This window comes from Ixodes scapularis, unplaced genomic scaffold (genome assembly GCF_016920785.2).
Source record: "Ixodes scapularis isolate PalLabHiFi unplaced genomic scaffold, ASM1692078v2 PGA_scaffold3__209_contigs__length_174095766, whole genome shotgun sequence".
In the NCBI taxonomy this organism is placed as follows: domain Eukaryota; kingdom Metazoa; phylum Arthropoda; class Arachnida; order Ixodida; family Ixodidae; genus Ixodes; species Ixodes scapularis.
In genome coordinates, this window is record NW_024609868.1 from 64,506,560 (window position 1) to 64,529,249 (window position 22,690).

The window sequence follows — 22,690 nt, forward strand, 5'->3', positions numbered from 1 at the left end:
CAAAAGTTCGCGACACCCCTAATATATATTATAGTACACTGTACTGCTACGTCACGACTACGTAGCAAGTTCCCCAACGTTGCTACATTACCTCCCAAATAGGCTCCGCATGCATCCACCAGGCGCACTTTGAAAGATCGTTTATTTAGCTTCAAAATTAGTTTTCTTGTGCCTTTCAACGGAAGACTGGTGTTTTTGAGATTAGGGTGCAACATGCAACACATTCAAGCTAGAAAATGAGCGCTGAAATTTCGTTTCCCTAAAATTCGGCGCTTATTTTATGGCCTATATGTGTTCAAAGGAGCAGTATCACATCAAACATCTTGTTACAAAAAGTCACGAAAAGGAGCTTTAAAACGAATTAAACAATTAGCTTAGAGACCTGGTGGATGTCGCTAACGCCTCGCTTGTAATGCCCATCTAGGAACCTTGACAGCTAGTGACGGTGAGTGTCTCGCCTCCGGCCACGACGAGAGAAGAGGGGAAGGAAAAACTCCCGTCTTCCCGAGAATCCCTTTTGAGTGTTCCAAAAGTAGCTATTGCCGCCCCACAAGATTATAGAAGATTAACCCGTCACTCAAAATTCGTACAAAAGCAGCCGCTTCGGTGGCTGGAACGACTAGGCCATCCCCTCGACGGTAGCTTCGCCGTAGCTTTGCTCGTCCCGAGACGACCTACGTCACGATTGCGTCGGATGTCACGTGCTCTAAGCTGGGCCTTCTCCGGGCAATCGCTAGAGTGGGCCGCTTATAACAAAAAATACAGCCACCAGGCTTAAAATACAAACGTGCGATTGTCATTTACGGGTATTGTGGATCATATTCAACCTATTTTTGAACACAACCGGTATATTTCAAATTCCGTTGAAGTATCGCTTGGACGCAAGCTATTTGACGGGCTTATTGAAAAGCATCCAAAAAGTTTCAGTACCGACAACAGCTTAGAAACGTCCTTGCAATATTCGTCGCCCTACTCCGTTTGTTGTTCATTTTGTAGTAAAATAAAAAGAAAAGAAAAGAGAAGGATGTCAAACCAGATTTTCGCCAACTTTATTTCCGTCCTACAAGGTTAAAAATATGCAAAAGTCTGAAAGTTACAACGAGGTACCTCGTTGGAAAGTTATCACTAAAAATCGCTACTGATGACAGCGCTTAAGACTAGCAAGCGGCGAAAAATCAAATGACCGTTTCTGAGGTGGAGCTGGAGTACATGATTTTGTCTCACCGGATATTTCAAAATTAACATCTCTTTGCTGCTTCCGCGCTTCGAAGCATGGCGACCGCGGCTGGTTCAAAAATATTTCAGAATATCCCTGTACCTATCTTATTCATACTTATTTCCTGCTTGGTTTCCTTCGGAAAAGCAAGTAAGCCTGCTGAGATGAGTTCGCGTGCTGCGTTTATTCACTCGAACCAGACATTTGGCGTAGGATGCAGTCGGCAGTCGCATTCGACCCGCTTTAAAATTCCTGCATTTTCAGATTTCAGACAATTTGCGGACGAGCCTCTGCAACTAGTTAAACCAGACCTAAACCACAAAAGGCTTGTGTTGGTGAAGGAAAATATAAAGGTAAGGAACTTAACTTACATTTCGAGGCTTCGGCTTCATACATTCCGTGTTCGACCGCCGATGATGACAAATCTCTGCGCAAATTTGAAGAGTCTCTGCCGAGAGTGTCTTCCACGAAGGAAGATCACCGCATTGAGGCTCTTTGTGAAGAGTTGAAAACGTCTGAGTGTGGCAAGCTAACAAAGAAAAAGAAGAAAGTCACGATGTGGCGCGTTTTATTGCTCTATGGCGGGTCTTCCACAATCCGATTCATGCTTCGTGTGGGGTCTTCCTCGCAGGTCGTGTCTAAAATCGAGGGGCTTGTGGCGACCATAGCCGTCGTCGGGAAGTTCCACTCCGGCAAGTCTTTCCTCATGAACCAACTGATGGGGAAGACCAAGGGATTCGGAATAGGCCCCACGGTCCGACCTGAAACGATGGGCATCTGGATGTGGGGACAGGTACTCATGATGAGTAAAGCTATACGCACTCCGGAGTGCACTTCGGACGGAAATGGCTATACGCACTCCGCGGAGAGCTCATACCGCTTTGGCCACCCTTTCCGAACGACGCGTGTATCACTGGGGAGCTCGTTAACACAGCCCCTCGCCTGCGTTCACGCCGCTTCGCGGCTGCAGTATGCGGCTGCTAATTACAAAACTTAACCAGTACACGCCGCTTCGCGGCGTCCAGTCGGAAACCCAAGCCCCGCTGTTCCCGATCGCACCTACGAAAAGGGAGTCCCATACCATTTAGTTCTGTGAAGTTTCGTCGACAATAATGAAACATGAGGAATTACTGTTACGAACACGCTCGTTTCGTACTTAATCCGTCGACAACATTTGGTTTTTTTTAGTGTTCATCGCAAAAAAGAAATGTCGTAAATATTGCCAAATGCCTCGACAAAACAAAATGTTCGAGAAAAAAAAAAAAAAAACAGGCCCACCGGTGGATCGAACCTGCATCCACTTGCGTATAAAGCGGAAACTTTAACCCCTATGCTATGCCATCTCTTTTTTTTTTTTTTTTGGCAAACGAAACAAGTTTATTTACATGTTATTTGCAGGCATCCTTGCAGTAGGTTCCGCAAACATTATACAAGACCAAATTGAAAAATTCCGGAGACGAAAGCTACTTCCTCCGACCATGCGACAAAGCTTCACGGTGCTTTTCCCGAAGAAATCTAAAAAGGGCCCTATTTCCGAGGTCGGGGACTTTCGGCCCATCAGTCTTCTTTGCTCTGATTATAAAATCCTGGCCAAGATCCTCGCAAGGCGACTTGACACAGGGCTCAAGTCCATCATAGAGCCCCATCAGACCTACAGCCTTCGCGGGAGGAAAATATCCAGGAACCTCCACATCATGCAGGCGATCGGCGAGGCGACGGCGGAGGGTCACCAGTCCCTGGCGGTCCTGCAGCTGGACCTGCAGCAGGCCTTCGACCGGGTGTCCCACAGGTTCCTCCTGGCGGCGCTGGATCGATTCGGCGTGGGGGAGGAGCTGCAGGGGTGGATCGCGCTCTGCTACCGAGACATCTCCACGCGCCTTCTCATCAACAGTCAGAGGGGAGGTCCCATCTCCATTGGGAGGTCGGTTCAGCAGGGCTGCCCCCTCTCGCCCATCCTCTTCGCGCTGCAGTTGGAGCCACTCTGCCGGGCAGTCAATGCGGACCCATCCATCCCAGGTTTACGGCTTGGGGACAAAGACGTCCGCGTGCTGGCCTTCGCAGACGACGACTCGTCTATCTGCTCGTCCAAGGTGCAGGTGCAGACCATCCTGCAACACGTGGACCGGTTCTGCGCTGCCTCAGGGGCCATGATCAGCAAGTCGGCGGGGGCGTGGCTCGGTGCATGGGAGACTATGCCAAGAACTTTCGGAGGTATAGGATCGAGCACTTCGCTCGACAGCTACCTGGGTGTGCCTCTGGACCCGCAGCGATCAACGGCCGCAGTGTGGAGACCGACCGCCAACTCCGTTGCCGCCGAGCTGTCGCCCTGGCGGTGCAGAAACTTGTCTTTCTTCAGCCGAGCTCACATGTGCAACACAGTCAGCTACCCCGCCGTGCTGTACAAGGCTCAGGCCATCTGCTGCCCGGGCAGCCAGGACGGAAAGGTACACCGGAGCTGGGCCATGTTCGTGTGGAAGACTGCCATGGAAAGCACATGAAGGAGCAACCTCTTTCTGCACCAAGAGAGCGGCGGTCTGGGCCTCGTTAACATTGTGCTCAAGTTGCACGTGCAGTGTTTTCTGCTCTTCCGGGATGCGAGGGACCCGACCTTCGTCGCCGTGCTGCACCACCTTGGATTCTCACATCTCGGGAATTAGAGGGTGAGCACGAGTGGCCGTACGACCAAGAAAGCCGCCCTGCGGTTCTACAAGGAAATTGCCAGCTCCATCGAGTTTCTGCAGGCCCAATTTTCCTGGGAGTACCTGGTGACCGTCAGAAAGAGGCGGCTGTACTGGGATGCCGTTTCCGCATCCTTCTTGCCACCGCTCTACAGACAACCATTGACGCCCGACGACGCGGCGCAACTTTACAAACTCGTGCGAATCCTCCCGTCCCTGTGGCGACAAGGGACTTCTTCGTCCGGATGCACATGGAGGTCCTTCCAGTTAAAACCTGGCTCCATCACAAGGGGTTCTTCATGCCATAGTCCCTAAACTGCAACCTTTGCGGGGCGCCCGAGACCATCCAGCACGTCCTAGTCGAGTGTAGTGACGCCTACCTCTCCTGGGACGAGATGAGGACGACGTTTAAGCTCTGGGACTCCTTCGAAGTAGAGTGGAGCGCTTTCAAGTATCTGCAACTCGAGGAGAGGGATAAGACGGAGGTGGTGCACGTGATGATGTTGCTAGGCCTGCACGCCATCTGGCAGTCGCGTACCTCAATGGTGCAATGCCACCTCGACGCGCTTCCAACCTGGAGCTACTTCGTGTCCACGTTGGGGTGGGTGCTCTCGGTGACGTCGTGGCAGGTGAATGCGGGTGATTGGGAGTGCATCAAGCGAGAACTCGAGGAAGGGCGTTGCCGATGCGTGCAACGACGTACGTCAAGCGTGGGAAACTGGCGAGTTCCTGTGAACTGTAGGCGCGTTGGCGTTGGCTGAGGTGCGTGGTGCGCAAAAGTGGACCGTGGCTATTCCCCCTTATAATTGCACGTCTATATTGTTCGATTTATTTATATATTTTTTTCGTACAGATTGTATAACTGTTGACGCGGTCTCATACTGTATCGTTTGTTTCCTCTGAATAGTTTTCTATGCTATGCTATCGCTCAGAAAACTCGTTGTGACCATTTGTTTTATACGAGTTTAGCGGAGTGCATATAGCCATTTCCGTCCGAAGTGCACTCTGGAGTGCGTATAGCTTTACTCAATAGAGTGTGATAATATTTATGTGCTTACTATAATGTGATTCTGGGTGGCGTGCAAGGCTGTGCAGAAAGGTTAGAACCCGTACGCGAGCACGTCTGCCAGCCCGCCACTGAAGAGGTAGGGTCCACGAACGTTTGTCTTTCGTGGTTCGCTTGCTTCCTGGTGTTTTTTTTTACATACCTTTTTTACGCTGCCTTGCTCTTTGTGTTTTTGTAAACAATAAACAATTTTCTCAGCGATATACTCGACATATCTTGTAGCAATACAGGTCGTAATCACATTTTTACTGGCAGCAATGTACCCCTCGGGTTCAACTAAACGAAAGCTGAACAGTTTTTTTAATCGCAGTGTCTAGAGTTACGTCCGAGAGAACCCAACGTCGCTGTACATAAATTTTTTTTAATTGCATCCGACATAACCCTAAAAAAAAAAAATTAAAGTTATATCCGACATAATGTAAAATAAAAATTAAAGCTACATCCGAAATAACTCCACTTAAATATTTTATGTTGTGCCTGGCGCAATTCTAGTTTAGTACTTAAAATCATGTTCTGACTGTCCTGAAATTTTGAAAAAAATTCGTGAAATCTCTAACGTGAGGGTCCATGCCTTCACCACTCTTCAGTGGCAACTTGATTTAGCGTGTAGCCGTGACACAAACGCACTGGGGGTTCTCCGCTCTTTGACCGTGGTATTGGTATCGCATGCAGCAACCAGTTACCAAATCGTTACAGAAAGTTTGAGTATGTAACCTTCTAAGAACTGCAAAAAGAAAAAATATAATGTCACCTCTTTTGCATGTTGAAACCAACTGAATGCAACGACTTTGTCCAGCCCCCTCTGCCACGACGTCAACTAAGGCCCCGGCTGAGGGGCATGGAACTACGTGATTTTATGATTACAACATCGTAACTTCATTTCAGTTTTGTTTGAATAATCTGACAAAGCGGGACACAAGACCCAGTTTCCTAGTACGTGGGACGTAACCTTAAATTGTATTGTAGGTTGCGTCAGACGTAACTTTAACTTTTGTTTTTGGGTTACGTCGGACGTAACACTAGGCACCACATTTTTTTTTTAATTTTAAAAAGCTGTAAGAGTAAAAATTACATCAGATGTCACCGATTATGTGTCGACGCTTTTTACAGTTAACGGGGGGAGAGAGGTTCGTTGCAAGCCGTGTGGCAATCGGTGCAAGTGTTTTCTAATACAAACTTTTCAGTTTCAGTCCTGCCCAATTTTCGTGCAGGAACTGAATTCAGGAGCCAAACCATAGAGAGTCATTCCTGACTTCTTTGAGCTTCCCTTTAAGTTGCTATTTCTCTTTTCTTTCTTCCTTACTCATCAAACACTGTGTTGCTATATGATTGTGGCGAGTAGTATAATACGAAGCTATTAACCCTGAATTTTCTGAATAATGGAGAAATCTTTAGAATTATTGACCTAGAAAATTGCCAACCTTACCCATGAAGAAGAAATAGGAAGAATATAAAGAAACTGACTATGAAGGCCCAGCATGTGCCATAACGACCACATATCATGGCACAGGCTAGACGTGCGATTTATGGTGACCAAAATATTTTTCTTCCTCCTTTTCTATTAAAATATCTAGTTGCGAGTCAGCACTCTGTTCTATCCGGTGTGTCTCTTCCCTTTATGTCCTTTTGCGCTGTGTATTTTTTTATTATGTACAACCTTACCTCGTTTTCAGCCACTGAAGGTCAGGCTACCCTCAGGGCAGAATTTATCTCTAATCTTCTTGGACACTGAAGGCAAGTGGTTTTATATCTTGCATCTCATAGAGCCAAAGTTAAGCCTAATGAATTTTGTTGCAGGCTTTGCCGCAAACAATGTCTCTGAAAACTATGATGCCAAGATTTTTGCTGTTGCAACCCTTATCAGCTCGCACCTGATCTACAACTCAGTCAAGATAATCGACCAAGCTGACATTGACTACCTGGAGCTGTTGGCCAGACGCACACAGGCAGGATACCTCCTTTTTATGTGATTAGATTTCCTAAAACGAATCTGCCATCAAGAAACATGCTCCACCCCCGAAAGATAACCCACCCCTATGTTTGGCACAATTTGATATTGTTTTAAAAACACCGTAAGATAGTCAACTTTCAGTAATTCCAGGGCCCTGGCCAATTCTGACCTCGGCAAAAATAGTGTTACTTAGCCACGACGGGAGATAAGCGAGCATTGTTGACTGGGAAGGTCAGTCACTAGTTCCATAGGTCACAAAATTCAAAACTACAGTGAAGTTCTGAGAGAACACCCGGCCCTGGGAGATCGCCCATCCTGTTTTTCTGGCTAAATATCTGTAAAAATAAGAATTCCCAAACATCGCCTACCCCTTGATTCTTGTTGGACGTCGCGCGATGTTTGACGAGAATCTCATCAACTGCGCAGTTTGCTGTACCGGCACGTCTAACAAGCGAGTTCATAGCAGGTTCCCACGTTTTTGTCTGCGATCTGCGCACGCGATATCGGCTCTCTTAACACGCGAGTTGTTCCCATGTGTATGTTCCACCGTGAAATGCGAATCTGCTGCGTCTGCAATCTGGTATCCGTTCCCGTGACATAAAGTTTGTAGCGGATTCCCGCCTGTATATTGCATCATGAAATACGATTTTGCTGCGTTCGCAATCTGTGTTACTTTTTCCCTTAACATAAGGGTTTGTAGCAGATTCCCGCATTTTTGTCCGCGATCTGCGCGCACGGTATCGGTTCCCGTGACGGGCCAGTTCGTAGCGGGTTCCCGCGTGTTTATTGCACCATTAAACTTGAATCTGCTCCGTCCACGATTTGCGGTATTTGTTCCTGTGAGATGCGAGTTCTTGACTGGTTTCCGCGGGGCCTTCGCACCGTGAAGCTCGAATCTGCTGTGTCCACAACCTGCGGTATCCTTTCCCGTGACGCAGGATTTTGTAGCGAATTCCTGCGTGTTTATTGCATCGTGAAACACGAATTTGCGGTATCGGTTCCCGCGTTGGGTAGTTGTAGCCCGTGCCGGTGTGTTTATAATTAATTTTCGATAAAGTTTTGCTGTGGCATCCCCAAAGATAGCCCACCCCATGTTTTTTAACTATTTATCTCTTTAATTTGTGTGGGCGTTCTTTCGAAACATTACGGTAGCATTTTTTTTCTCATTTTTTATTTGCACATTGAAAGTTAGCTTACTCCTTATTTTAACATGATTTGCCTTCGATTTTAGGTGGGCTATCTCTTGGGATATTACTGTAGCCTCCAAATGAATGAAACTTCACAATAAATGTAGAGGATTATTTTCAGTTTAGGTAATGGTTACTTTACCATATAACCATATGTAGATGTCATTCTCTTTTTAAAACTTTTGAATTGGCAGTTAGAATGAGTCATTGTTGTGTTATGTGGACATGTCATTTGCTCTGTGTCAGTTGTTATACCTGGGAGGTGTCGGTTATTAGTGGTCCATCATTGGTTTTTCTCTGTTGCAGCTCTTTGCCTTGCGGTCACAATTGTCTCGTGCCAAATGGAACGACGGTTTCGTCCATGATCTGCTCAGCTTTCCGCCACTGCTTTGGGTAAGTTTGTGAAAGCAATCTTCCTGTTTAATCTGTGCATTAGTCACGTTTAGTTCTTTGCACTGGAGGAGCTCGGATGTACTTGGTTTCATTCACAAGTGGATAAGCAGACAAAAACGAGCAGAACATATCCAACAAAGTGAACATCTTCTAAAAAATTAATTTTTTGCTAAAAGTTATTAGCCTTCCAAAAGAAAAATAGAAGTGTTTTCTCGTCCTTTCCCCACCTTTCATAGGTATCTTCCATAGTCTCCTAATCGAGCCTCACTATTTCGTGTTAAACCCCCTATTTCACAAAGAAATTTATCTTTTATTAATGTATTGGGCTGTACCTGCTATAATGCTTCAGCACCGTGGGTTTTTGTAAATAATTAAATAAAACTCGGTGGCACCCTTACTTTTGGGAACATGGCAAGCTTCTGCGGGAATGTTGACAGGAGATGAATCCAAGCTCGGTGGCATCCTCCATCTTGAGGAAATCAAAAGAACTTCACTTGGGACACTTTGATTGTACCATTGCGCATCGAGCTCCCAAGAGCACAACACTGGTGCATTTCTAGAGCGTAGCTCTCACCCAGTTGCTCGCTAGTGATCCAAGAGTCATCGCGCGCCCACCCAGAAACAAGCGAGAACAAGATAACCTGGAAGTATTTCTCACCTCCTGTCATGGCGGCCGGAGGCTGCCCGAATACCCTGTTAAGAAAACACTTTCTACTTGAAGATAATGGCAAGAAGTGTAATGAAGGAGCAATGCACAAAGTAATAAAACCCAAAAGAAACCCCCCAAAATGCAATCACCAGAAGCCAGATTCACGAACAGCTTCTTATTTTACAACAACTTAGCTAAGAAGTTTCCTTTGCAAGTTAAGAACATCGTAAGAAGAGGAGAAATCGGTGTTCACAAACACGCTTTTAAGTCAGAGGAGAAAAGCGACGTTCTTGTACGGAAAAACTAGAACTTACCGGTGCTATTGCTATAGCGATGGCGTCTTTGAAAGCACAAACAACCAATCGAAGAGCTCGGCATGGTTTGGAGCACTTGGATTTTTAACAACAAACACAGACGGCCTTTCCACCACTGATTGTCTGGGGTCCGTGTCCGTGCACGGATATGTCGACGCTAGCACAATTTAAACGCGCCCGAATGCCAAGGCCGGGATGCATAACCGCTTCCGTTGACTCCTACGAACTCAATCGCTACGAAGTCAACACAACTGTCATCGTTGGTAAAAGACGGCCCGTGCCAGTCGTTTGCAAAGTGACATAGATGGAAACAAATCGCCGCAACGTTTCTCGGAGCCTCGAAGATGCAGGAGCGATCCGACGTTAAAAATATATACGTTCGAAATAGGAGAATGTCACCAAGAGCCACGTAAATACCTCTTTACACTCGAAGCGGACGCGCGCTTTTGATTGAGGTGCTAGATTCGTGGTGTTGGACCGCGAATCGGTAAGCGCTTCGGAACCAATCTTTTGCGATTGCAACTCTATAGTGCCGTGACGCTCGGCAAAGAGAGGTTGGACCAACATTGAGTTGCTCCCACAAACTGTTATAGCTCGACAGTGACGTGCAGTTGTGTCAGAATAAAAACGGCATACTAATAACGAAGTGTACATACCGTGTTGCGAAGGTAATCCATACGGCAATTATTTGAGCTCTATATCACATAAAACAAGGAGATAAAATCAATGAGAGTCCCTTTTCGACGACAGCGTTCGCCACTGCTGCCTCGGAAAACAAGATAACAAGGGGTCCGGGGAGGAGATTAACCTCTTAATCTAAAATTGAGGTCAGCGATCAAACTATAATACTGGAAGGGTCCACAAGGGTCGCACGGGCATATTCCATTCAGCACGCCAGCCGGTCGTGGGCATACGGTCTTGGCCAAGGACCGTCAGAGCAATGTTGTGCCGAGTCGGAGTTCCTGCTAGGCCTATACTGCCGAGCTCGCTTGGTCGGGGTCTGTGGAATCGTGGCTGTTGGAGCTTTTTGCGGGTGTTTGGGGGTCCAGCATTCTTATTCGTTTCGTCGTGGTCTGTTTCAAGTACTCTTTACTTTTTTCTTGCTGCTTGAAGTCGGGACGCGCGAGAGGAGCACGTAGAAAAGTAAACATTTATTGGTCGTCGCGACCAAGTGACTGAGCGACGCTGTCAGCCATGCAGATTTGATCGTAAAAAGTGCATAAGACAGCTCCAGAGCTGTCGTAGGATTTTGTCGTAACCTGCGCAAAACTTACGATAATTTTTTTTCGTGAATACGAATTTGTTCTTACGTTTTGTCTTACGCACATTTTTGGCGTAAGATCGTTTCGTGAATCTGGCCTCAGTTCTAGAAATTTGCTAGAGACCCGGGGAGACAAGAAACCCAGGTCTACTTGTAGTAGGCGAAGGGAACTGGTCGTCACCCTGTTAATTGCGTGGGTTTGCATCTGTTTTCTTTAGCATCGGGTTCTACTGTTAAACTCTCCGCAAGGAAAGTGACACGTACAGGCATTTTGCTAACTCTTTGCATTCATTTCTCAAGTTGTGCCCAACAACTCATTAGGGGCTATGTGAAGCATGAAAGGCAATCTCATAGCTCGGTTTGTAATAAGCAATGTCCAAAGTGAGGCACTTGTGAGTCAAAAATGAATGCCTCGTGCCTTTTGCAACGATGCACAAAGGAATCAAGGGCACGTGTGCAACTAAGACACCTTCCTTATTTCGCTGCTTGAGATCGGGGTGCTGTTCAGAGCTCTCGCAAAATGTTAAAGGCGGTGGTGTTAAGTTATAGACTGTTCCCTTTCCCGTCTGGAAGTGCAGGTGGTGCAGGACTTTGTGCAGACAACTCTTGACAATGAGACACCTACCCAGTGGTTGCACCGGCTCATGGAAACTCACAGCAGAGAGAGCGAAGACTACAAGATCAGCCTTCTTGGTGAGAGAAGGACGCATACTTTTTATGTGCAGATGCCTTCTTCATCATCTTCATAAACTTCTTATGCCACCTCCATAAAGTTCTCATGCTTGCCCTTGTAGGTTGGCCATTTTCTTAATCTTGATTTCCCAGCAGGCTATTAATGTGAATGCTTTAACTGTTTCATGGAGCGAGCTGACGTCATCAGTTGGAAGCGCGGAAACGGCAGGTAGTTTCCGCGTGCCTTCGGTTCCATTAGCTGGCGCGCGTCGACGGGACTCCCGTTGGCCGCTGCGTCATGGCCTCCAAGATACCGAAGCGCGCGCGCGCTAGTACACAGCAGAAGACAAAGGGAGCGGACGAGTGGCTTGCATGCTTTCGCATTCAGAACTCGTAAGAAATGCTTAGGTGTACCTCGAGCTTTTTTTTTATGCTGTTGCAGGGGCGGATCCAGAACTCCGTTTTGGGGTGGACGAAAAAACTTGCAAGAATACTATTCTCCCATTCGACTGAGTGGTTCTCCAAGTTCAGAGTACAAGTGTGCCTGCTAGGTTGCGACCTACCCTATTTTGAACCCCCATCCTTAAGTACCGAGCCTTCTACCACCTGGCAGGCCGGTAATCTGTTTTATTTGGAGGGAGGGAGGTCGGGTTGGGGGTCGGGGGTCGAAGTCGGGGTCAGGGTCGGGGGTCTACCCACTTAAAATTGCCCTCCGAGAAGGAGGAACGGGGGGGGGGGGGGCGACTTAGTTTTTGGGGGGGGGGCGGCTGCCCCCGTCGCCCCCCCTTGGATCCACCCCTGTGCTGTTGATGGCAAAATGTACCTAGTTGAAAGAAAGATATAAGACGTAACTATGTTAGTGTGTGTTCATGTCGTGCCTAATAGGTGTCTGTGGTACAAAGTTTGTTTCCTTTGTCCTCCAGATATTTTTAAATCGCTGGAGTGTCACACTCTCTTTTTGCCTGCCGTCAAGCGCCTTCTTCTGACTGATTTATCCGAGGTAAGAGCATAATGACACTGATTTCTGTCATACTTTTTAATAAAGGCTCTTTCACACTCTTGCAGCCGAGTACGACCGAGAGTGACAAGACCGGTTTTTAATCCTCTTACGACGTCTTGGGACCAGCTCCGCAGCAGTGCACTTGATCCTAAGATGTCGCAAGAGGATTAAAAACCGGTTCCGTCTCTCTCGGTCTTACTCGGTTGCAAGAGTGTGAACGAGCCTTAACTGCTTACAAAGTTGAGGAGAGGGGGAGGGGAGGTTATTTAAGATTGGTCTATTCATGCCCTTCGTCGTTAAGCAATTACTTTGAAGTGCCTTCCTGAGCTCACCTGTCTAACATAGTGCTGACGTTAAAGGGGCCATGAAGCGAATTTTCGGCTGGAATAAATTAATTTAGATTGGGATTTTACTAATAGCATATTGTTTAATGGGCAAAAGAAAGAAGGTAGAAAGGCAAAAGCCTGCTTTTCAATACAAATTTCTTAAAACAAAGCGGACTATTTTTTCTTTGAAAGCTCTCTGCCTTTTCAGTGCGATACATCTGCAGTGCCCAAGTACTGAAATCACGTCAGCCGGCCCCAGCTCACGCATTGGACACAAGCACTGCATCCCTGTGCTATCTGACTATACTACGTTCACCCTTGAGCTGACAGTGCAGTGGGAGCTACACGCTTGCCGGATCAATCAGCTGCCTCCCTCTCATCACCTGACCCCATTTTGTGCACGTGGGTATACGTGAGGAAGCGTGATCATGTGGCAAAAAGATAGAAGTGTGACTGGCCTAACGAGCACAAAGCTTCCACAGCACTGTGAGCTTATGGGTAATGGAGGATAGTTGCGTGCAGTAAACTCGGCCCTGTACCTTTGTTAACACTGTGAAATTTGTGAGTTGAGGAGGAAAGCTAAGAACGAAGAAATAGAAAAGTCATTTCATGGCCCTTTAATTTTTTCGCTTACATTGAAGGCAGGAAAGAAAAAGTAAGCTTTACATCATCTTGTTCACAAAAGTTGACAAAACAATAACATTAGTATGCAGTAAATCTTTGTATTCACAAATATCTCGCTACAAAACCTGGCAAGCTACCCATAAGTATTTGTTAATAAGTTTAATTTATACATAGGGTACTTTTTCACTACAGTTTTTTTCTGTATGCTGGCCAGGGAAGAAGACCTCACAGAAGAGTACATTGAGGAGAGAGATGCTCTTTCTAAAAAGCTCCTTGCAACCTTAGTGCCAAAGACATAGAATGGTATCACTGTGTTTCTATTGCTATTTATTTATTTTTTTTCTAAAAAGAATGTACAAGACTTTTTGCAGTGCAAAACTCTGAAACTCTGTCCAAAAGTGTAACCCTACCAGAGATGATAAAGTGTGAAAATGTTAGTCATCACTTTTCATTCAAGTATGGTGCCATGCACAAAAGATCAATTGTTGGGAAATACTTTAAGTATGTTACACTAAAAGTACTACCGTAGAGTACAGTGCATCCACCCATTCTACACTAAGTGCCCATTCCCAAATTTGTAAAATCTGGGAAAATACGCACAGTACATTTATATGTAAAAATGATGACCGGACAAGCGCCCATCCCCCTTTTTTTGCACTTATTTTTGAATTTTGAGTGGGTGCTTGCTTGGTATTTTGCGGCATTTTTGCAGAAAAAGTATTTTTTGCCGAAAAAGTACTTAAAGTATTTCTTCTGGTACTTTTCAGAGAAAAGTATAACTCCCGACTTCAAAGTATGTTCCCCAAATGTGGTCTTGTTAAATTTATATCACAAAATTATGCTTTGTCAACTCTGAAGAAATTCTGGGAGGAATATTCTACTCTCACCAAAACGCGAGGAGACGTTTTGCTCTTTTTCTGCGGGGGACGACTCTCCCGTTGCATTTCAAACTCTTACTACTACTCGCTTGGTCAGCGGAAGCAGTGAGGTTATCCTTCACTTGAGCATTGCTTGTGGAAGCTACTGGGCTGTTGTCATGCTCTCTTTATTAGGAAAGGCTGTGTCAAAAAGTACTTATTTATTTTATTTACAGAAACAACCTGCAGCGCCGAAGCATTATAGCAGGGAAACACAAAATAAAACACATACTCACGAACATAAATGCAATGGCAAAATACAATAAGTACTGTTAAATGAAAGAACACGCACAAACTCTTTGAAAGGTTATTGTATTTATAGTACTTTACTTGAAGTACATTGTGCTTGGCATACTTTTTTATTTTACTACTTTACTTTTTCTACTTAAAGTACATGACCTTTCATTTACTTTGTACTTTATGTCAAGGACTTTTTAGATGTACTTTACCCAACGCTGGAGACGTTACAGGAAGGGTTACCTAAAACAGCGCACAAGCACAGGAGGAAGAAACTAGAACACAGCTAAGAGTGCTTACTTCCAGCTTATGTATTGTCAAAGGAAGAGAAAGAAGCTTCAGACATGAAGCCTACGTGTACCCACAAGGTAAAAAGAAGAAGAAAAAACGGATACATTACTAAGTTGCGGTAGAAAAGGAGAAAACGAAGACATTATGAGGTCACAACAAAAAAGAAAAAAAAAAAGAAAAAAACAGTAAGAAAAAAAAAACAAAAAAAAAACATTTGCATAAAGTACAGGCCGGCCCCGCTGGCCTGATTTTCGGATGTTGTAGCCTTCTAAAATTTCTCTAGTTTGCCAATTTCAATATCGTCCTAATATTGTTTTGTCCGAATACATAATTTATTTATTCACAATACCTTACAGGCTCTTTTCCAGGGCATTGAGTAAGTTGGGAGTCATAAGTTGGGAGTCAGCACTTTTTCCTGTGTTCTATTTTCTTCCTCCTGTGCTTGTGTGCTGTTTTGGATATGTCTTCTTAGTGCCAGGTAGCTTAACTCTCTACATTATTACAGAAAGTTTCTGAAAAGTTTGAATGAAAGAGTGGTGCTTATAGAACCTGTGAATAAGTGCAGTATTATACCAGTGAGGGACACCATCTTTTCATTTCAAATTTTTTTCAATTGCTTCAACTTGTTCCTTATGTAGAATTGCGGGCTGAAAAACTTTCACATACCCAGTGTTTTTGTCAAGACTCGAAAATTGCTAAAATGAGGGTGGTTTAGAAGAAAATAAACTTTCCAGGAACAAACTGCCAGCCACAACGAGTGTCGGGGATTGCAAAAAAAAATATATTAATTTGCAAAATATTTATCTAAAAATTATGTTCTAATTAGGAATAATGAACATAAGGTTCCAATTAGAAACTTGCTGAGTGTCATTGAAAACCCTTAAATCTGTCAATTTTAGGACGACTTGAAGCATGTGGGAAGTGGGGGTTGCACTAAAGTTTGCACTCATGCAGCAGGTGCAAGGTGGACGATGCGAAAACATGGATGATATTCTTATTATTTGTGTTTTCATGTATTTAAATATTTGCTCCATTATAATTAAAAATTTTACCCCAGAACCCTGCCTTGGTTAAGATGAAACCACCCTAATGTCTTTGTAATTATACCTTCTTCAGGAAGACCAATCACAGGAGCTGAACTCGTCACACTTTTTGAGGTCCTTGTGGAGGCCTCTAATGATGGCTCTCTTGCTGATGTGAGTAAAGCTCCTCTGCTTTATGTATTTGTGGCAGATAAGGGCCACTTTCTGAGTCTTCATTTTGTTTGGGATGCATGGTGCAGTTCTTTTTTGTCGCAAACTAACTTGGCCATCTCAATAAAACTGCACGAATAGGTACCAAGCCGTTGGACTTCCTTTGTCGAACGAATAATGGATTCTTCTACCGAAGACTGCACTCACTTCTATGAGTCTGAGATGCAAGTCCTTTTTAAGAAAAATGACAACGGACCTGTCAAAGAAGGTGTCCTTGTGGTGAGTGAATGTTGGCATGGCAAACTGCAAAACTGTGGCTACACAGTACCCTTATTATTGGCTCTAGGGTGGTAGGCCCGACACACACGCTGCTCAAAGAGGGTAGTTTAATGTCTGGAAACTGTAGAACACTTTTTACGGGAACTTCATGCATAAGCTGAAGGGGATTAAAGACCTCGCCATAAAATGGTCAGAAGACTTTCTACCGTCGAATACAGTACTGGTATACAGTTTCTCGACATTAAACTCGCCTTCTCTGAGCAGCATGTGTGTTGGGCCCACCATCTACGGCCGATAGGCCCTTGTTACCATATGACTCATCCCACTCAAAGCTGGTTAAAAAGGAATAGTCAATTTGTGTTTCATGAGCACCTTAAGGTCTTGCTACCATGCCATGCACTCGAGTTTAACTGAGCAGTATGAGCGCTTGCTGTGTGCCGGTTTTCCAAAGGCTGTGCTTGTATCTGTAGCAGAAGGTGTCCTTAAGAAACTGCGAAGGGGTGTTAGTACGGGTGGTTCTCATTTGAACCCGTTCGCATTTCTACCTTCTCGTTTTTACCTTCTCATTTCAACCCAGCGCAAAACAACTTTCGCGTTTCTCCCTTTCTCATTTAAACCGTTCTCAAAACAAACTTTCGGGTTTTGACCCTTCTCAAAACGAGTTTTCTCATTTTAACCTTTCTCATCTCAAATTTTCTCAAAACATACTTTCTGGTTTTGACCATTGTCAGAAATACTTTTCTAATTTTAACCTCTCTCATTTCGAACCCAAATTAATCCAACATCATGATCTCGCAATCTTTCTGCGGTATTTATGGCGAATTCGGGTAATTAATTGCCTTCGAGCCCTTGCCTGTAGCACCGGCAGCCAAAAACGCGCCAGCGGCGCATCACGTGACCCTCTCCAGCCGAATGCAAAGCACAATGAACTGGCGTTTTTATTTGACTTGGTCGCTAGTGACCTCTGTTAACTTCTTCGATCATTCTATGGTACCATGAGCACGCTGCATACGCCAACAACATAAATTACGACTCTTTGAGATGTGTGTAAACAGAAGCAGCTTCACAAAACTTTTAAAAATATTGGCATTACCACAGTCTGTACAGCTGACAGAATATTAAAATATAAAATCAATGAAAGGGCAGATGTATAAATCAGTGTGGTTCTGCCCGCACGCGCGTCAAATTTCAATAAACTTCGTTTGGATTTTCGATTAACTGTTGCCACGGAGGCTTGCCAGCTTCGCTTTCCATATTCTGTTTACTGTTAGTAGAGAGTTTTAGTAGATCTTTACCATGACTCCGATAACGATACCTGATACTCCGCCACCGCCTCCCTTGCGCATGCATAGTATCGTTATCGGGGGTATCAGAACGATCTACTAAAACTCTCTAGTACCTTTTTTGGAATCCTCAATCTTCTCATTGCACCCACCCTCCTTGAAATTGTAATGCATGTTCAAGTTTCAAACTGCATCACTATGCATACTTTTTTTTCAGCGGTGTAATAACTTGTTATTACAGAGTTGTAGAATAAAGTGATGTGTGATGCAGCCCGTGTCTCAGAGCAAACATACCTTGCTCAGGCTGGATAAATTCTTCCAAAAATGTTGACTTTCTTTGAAACATAAATTATCTTTCTCTTCGTTGTTTTTCCTATCTTGTCTCGGAGCAGGAAAGGGTGCCTGTCTCGATGGCTTCGTTTGCCACTCGAACCCGCTATTTGCCGCCTCAGCGAGCATTGTTTCGTTTGGTTCCCTATCCCGATTCGTATGTGACGATACCGGATACAGTCTGGCAGACAAGCTGCCCGACCTCTTGGAGCTCGGGAAAACTGCTGGTAAATTGGAGGTACACGCCTGAGAAGCGCAACCCGAAAAGCTTGCACCCGTCAGCCTTTGACCACGCGAATGCCCCTGCCGAAGGTATGGGAAAACCTTTTTTCTGGGAAAATAACCACCCGAATTGGCCATTACAAGCAATAACACACGACTAGCACAATGATCCATTTGCTCCACACGACGACATCTTAACGACATACAGCGACAGAAGAGAAATGAAGTACCGAATCTGCGCTAGCACTTTTGAAACAACGTCACCATGTGACCACGTAGCTACGTCAACAGGCTCGGGGTGGCACGCAGGCATAAGGAAAATTGTTTCATGTGCTATGCAAGAGATGGTGCCGCTTCGCTTCATCTTCATCCTTCAACTGTTTTTCCTTCTTTCTATACCTCACTGCGGTGTTGAAATGACAACGGGTTGAAATGAGAAAGGGCCGAAACGCGAAAGGTTAAAACGCGAAGGGCGTTTTGCGAATGAGTTCAGACGAGAAGGGTTCAAATGAGAATGGGTTCAAATGAGACGGGTATAAATAAGAAAGGGTCGAAACGCGAAAGGTTAAAACGAGAAGGGCGTTTTGCGAATGGGTTCAAACGAGAAGGGTTCAAATAAGAATGGGTTGTTTCGAGATACACCCGTTAGTACACGCTCAGATGCACTCCAAAAGGAGAGACAAAAGGTGGCAGTTGTGCCATACATGCCCAGAACAGCGCACAACCTAAAAAAGATAGCAAAACTTCTAAACACAAAAGTTCTTTTATCTGCACCTGAAAAGCTCGCCAAGGTGTGCAAATTGACAGACCCGTTTCACAAAGTACCGGCAGGCAGCTTAAAGAAGCACAGGAGTCCCTTCGTCGCTTGCGCGAAAGGTGTAGTGTATCAGACTCCACTGTTATGTGGAAAGAAATATGTTGGCCAGCCACGCAGGTGTTTTAATGACAGACTAAGAGAGCACAATCAGAGATTTCGGAATGGCCATCTTTCGTGTCATCGTCATGACGGGTGTATCTCGAAACAACCCATTCTTATTTGAACCCTTCTCGTTTGAACCCATTCGCAAAACGCCCTTCTCGTTTTAACCTTTCGCGTTTCGAACCTTTCTTATTTATACCCGTCTCATTTGAACCCATTCTCATTTGAACCCTTCTCGTCTGAACCCATTCGCAAAACACCCTTCGCGTTTTAACCTTTCGCGTTTCGACCCTTTCTCATTTGAACCCGTTGTCATTTGAACACTGTAGTGAGGTATAGAAAGAAGGAAAAACAGTTGAGGATGAAGGTTGAAGATGAAGCGAAGCGGCACCATCTCTTGCATAGCACATGAAACAATTTTCCTTATGGCTGCGTGCCACCCCGAGACTGTTGACGTAGCTACGTGGTCACATGGTAACGTGGTTTCAAAAGTGCTAGCGCAGATTCGGTACTTCATTTCTCTTCTGTCGCTGTATGTCGTTAAGATGTCGTCGTGTGGAGCGGATGGATCATTGTGCTAGTCGTGTGTTATTGCTTGTAATGGCCAATTCGGATGGTCATTTTCCCTGAAAAAGTTTTCCTATATCTTCGGCAAGGGCGTTCGCGTGGTCAAAGGCTGGCGGGTGCAAGCTTTTTGGGTTGCGCTTCTCAGGCGTGTACCGGCAATTTACCAGCAGAAGTTTTCCCGAGCTCCAAGAGGTCGGGCAGCTTGTCTGCCAGACTGTATCCGGTATCGTCACATCCGAATCGGATTAGGGAACCAAACGAAACAATGCTCGCTGAGACGGCAGATAGCGGGTTCGAGTGGCAAACGGAGCCATCGAGACAGGCACCCTTGTGTGCTCTGAGACAAGATAGCAAAAACAACGAAGAGAAAGATAATTTATGTTTCAAAGAAGGTCAACATATTTTGAAGAATTTATCCAGCCTAAGCAAGGTATGTTTGCTCTGAGACACGGACTGCATCATACATCACTTTATTGTACAACTCTGTAAAAACAAGCTATTACACCGCTGAAAAAAAAAGTATGCATAGTAATGCAGTTTAAAACTTGAACACGCATTACAATTTCACGGAGGGTGGGTGCAATCTGAGGATTCCAAAGAAGATACTAGAGAGTTTTAGTAGATCGTTCCGATAGCCCCGATAACGACACTATGCATGCGCAAGGGAGGCGGTGGCGGAGTATCGGGTATTGTTATCGGAGTCATGGGAACGATCTACAAAAACTCTCTACTAACAGTAAACTGAATATGGAAAGCGACGCTGGCAAGCCTCCGTGGCAACAGTTAATCGAAAATCCAAACGAAGTTTATTGAAATTTGACGCGCGTGCGGGCAGAACCACACTGATTTATATATCTGCCCTTTCATTGATTTTATATTTTAATATTCTGTCAGCTGTACGGACTGTGGTAATGTCAATATTTTTAAAAGTTTCGTGAAGCCGCTTCTGTTTACACACATCTCAAAGAGTCGTAATTTATGTTGTTGGCGTATGCAGCGTGTTCATGGTACCATAGAATGATCGAAGAAGAAGTTAACAGAGCTCACTCGCGACCCAGTCAAATAAAAACGCCAGTTCATTGTGTTTTGCATTCGGGTGGAGAGGGTCACGTGATGCGCCGCTGGCGCGTTTTTGGTCGCCGGTGCCACAGGCAAGGGCTCGAAGGCAATTAATTACCCGAATTCGCCATAAATACCGCAGAAAGATTGCGAGATCATGATGTTGGATTAATTTGGGTTCGAAATGAGAGAGGTTAAAATGAGAAAAGTCTTTCTGACAATGGTCAAAACCAGAAAGTATGTTTTGAGAAAATTTTAAATGAGAAAGGTTAAAATGAGAAAAGTCGTTTTGAGAAGGGTCAAAACCTGAAAGTTTGTTTTCAGAACGGTTTTTAGAAAGGGAGAAACGCGAAAGTTGTTTTGCGCTGGGTTGAAATGAGAAGGTAAAAACGAGAAGGTAGAAATGCGAACGGGTTCAAATGAGAACCACCCGTCATGACTGGGGGCGCAAACATTTATATGCCACATGTACTGTTCTCGCCAAACATAAAGACAAGACAGAGAAATAATTGAGGCTGACATCATCAAAAGTTCTGGCATCAGCGTGGCCTCAATTGACTTGGCAGAAAAAGAGATAGCGTACAATGCAATCAGTGACGGGGCGTCGGATTGGTTGAGGGTTTTGCAGTTGCGCAGTGCGAATGCACGATGTTCTCTGATTAAACAGTTGAAAGTTAGCGTTTTGTGTTGTCTATTCTTCCACTGTCCATGTTCTAAAGTGCAATCATGTTTTCGAATTCACAATACCAATTTGCCAAACAATCAGCACTTAATCATTTACTGTGGAAGTGCATTTTCCAAGTTTTATGTGGGAATTCTTTTTGTTTATTTTAATCTGCATGGTAATCATTTACTTTTTTTTCCTGATTTGTTTCATGATCTTAGGAGTGGCATGCTCAAGCAAAGAAGAAATCATTCACTCTTCTCACACAGTTGCTGCATGGGTAAAACACTTTATACTTTTCTTGGTTGGTCTTGTTTTGTGAACAGTCATGTGTAGCTCTCTGTAAAAAGGCAAATTTAAAGGGATGCTGCACAAGTTTCTTTCGGTTTCCTAAAACTGTTGTATTTTTGCTTGATTAAAGAATTTTTAAGATTAATAGCGTTTATTTTTAAGCATTCCTTCCTACTTTTGAGGCGGTGTCGTCAGTACGGTTCATTCATTTTGTGATTAATTTGTGGGACAAAACATTACTATCTGTATAGATTAGGCCTTGGACAGTGTTGTCTGAGGCACCTTTGCTAAGTGCATCCACTAAAAAGATTCCTAAAAATCACTTTAGCTTTTCCCCAAGATTGTGGGGAGGTCTGTGTGAAAGGTAGATTTTTCCAGCACGACTGGCTGTAGAATGAAGAATTTTGATGAAAACGTTTAGACCTGCAGTTGTTATTTTGCTTAGTGTCATCTTCAGTGAGATGCTTATACAGCTCTTCTGAAGCTGTCCAGGGTTTTCCTCTTTCTATGGTCACTGGCAGGGTGAGGACGGCAGAGGGGAGTTTCGATCGTCCCTTCTCCAACACGAGCTTTATTCCTTTGATAACGCTTCGGTGTCTCTTGCAGCTCTAGCACGCGCGTGCTGGAGGCCAGGCACTCGAAAGACACGCCCTGCCACTTTCATTCTGTTGGGAATTGTAGTACCCCCTTTCAACCGTGCCAATTTATTTACGAGTTTCACGTGCGGTTCTAGAGGTGTGCTCAGGCAGGTGTTGGCAGTACAGTCCTCCTTTCTGTTTAGTTTTAGCTTTCTAGTTTTGAATGGAGAACCCTTTTTGTCTAGCCTAGAGTAGTGTACAGAGGCAACCTGATGCCAAGGTTCATGGTAGTATCAAACTGCTGCATCTCCAGGTTGTCAGATGCCCTCGAGTCGGCAAGCACTCAGCTAGGAAAGAACCTGGAAAGACTTCATGCCAGGCAGCGTGACTTGAACTCCAAGAAGGTTCGGCTCTTCTGCTCCAACCAGGAACAGAAATATCTGGTCAGTATTGCCTCTCCAGAATAATTGACCCTGTGTATTGAGGTAACCTCCCACTCGTTCCTTCCTTTACTTTTTTTTTA

General features: G+C 44.8%; 1 protein-coding gene across 1 annotated transcript; it reads left to right on the top strand.

The window, feature by feature from the left end:
- The first annotated feature begins 1,223 nt into the window (after window positions 1-1,223).
- On the top strand, window positions 1,224-22,634 carry LOC120847800 (guanylate-binding protein 5-like). Its single transcript, XM_042292749.1, has 13 exons — window positions 1,224-1,366; window positions 1,481-1,569; window positions 1,848-2,009; window positions 6,634-6,694; window positions 6,758-6,906; window positions 8,405-8,491; window positions 11,294-11,408; window positions 12,311-12,387; window positions 13,547-13,633; window positions 15,895-15,978; window positions 16,117-16,254; window positions 21,520-21,578; window positions 22,481-22,634. Exons 1-13 carry the CDS (start codon window positions 1,273-1,275, stop codon window positions 22,632-22,634), a joined length of 1,356 nt encoding a protein of 451 aa, XP_042148683.1. The 5' UTR covers window positions 1,224-1,272.
- The last annotated feature ends 56 nt before the right edge of the window (window positions 22,635-22,690 follow it).

Coding starts and splice junctions, on each gene's coding strand:
- LOC120847800 (XM_042292749.1), top strand. CDS start 1,273: ATGGCGACCGCGGCTGGTTCAAAAATATTTCAGAATATCCCTGTACCT. Junction 1,367..1,480: donor GGTTTCCTTCGGAAAAGCAA/GTAAGCCTGCTG, acceptor CTGCATTTTCAG/ATTTCAGACAATTTGCGGAC. Junction 16,255..21,519: donor TCAAAGAAGGTGTCCTTGTG/GTGAGTGAATGT, acceptor TCATGATCTTAG/GAGTGGCATGCTCAAGCAAA.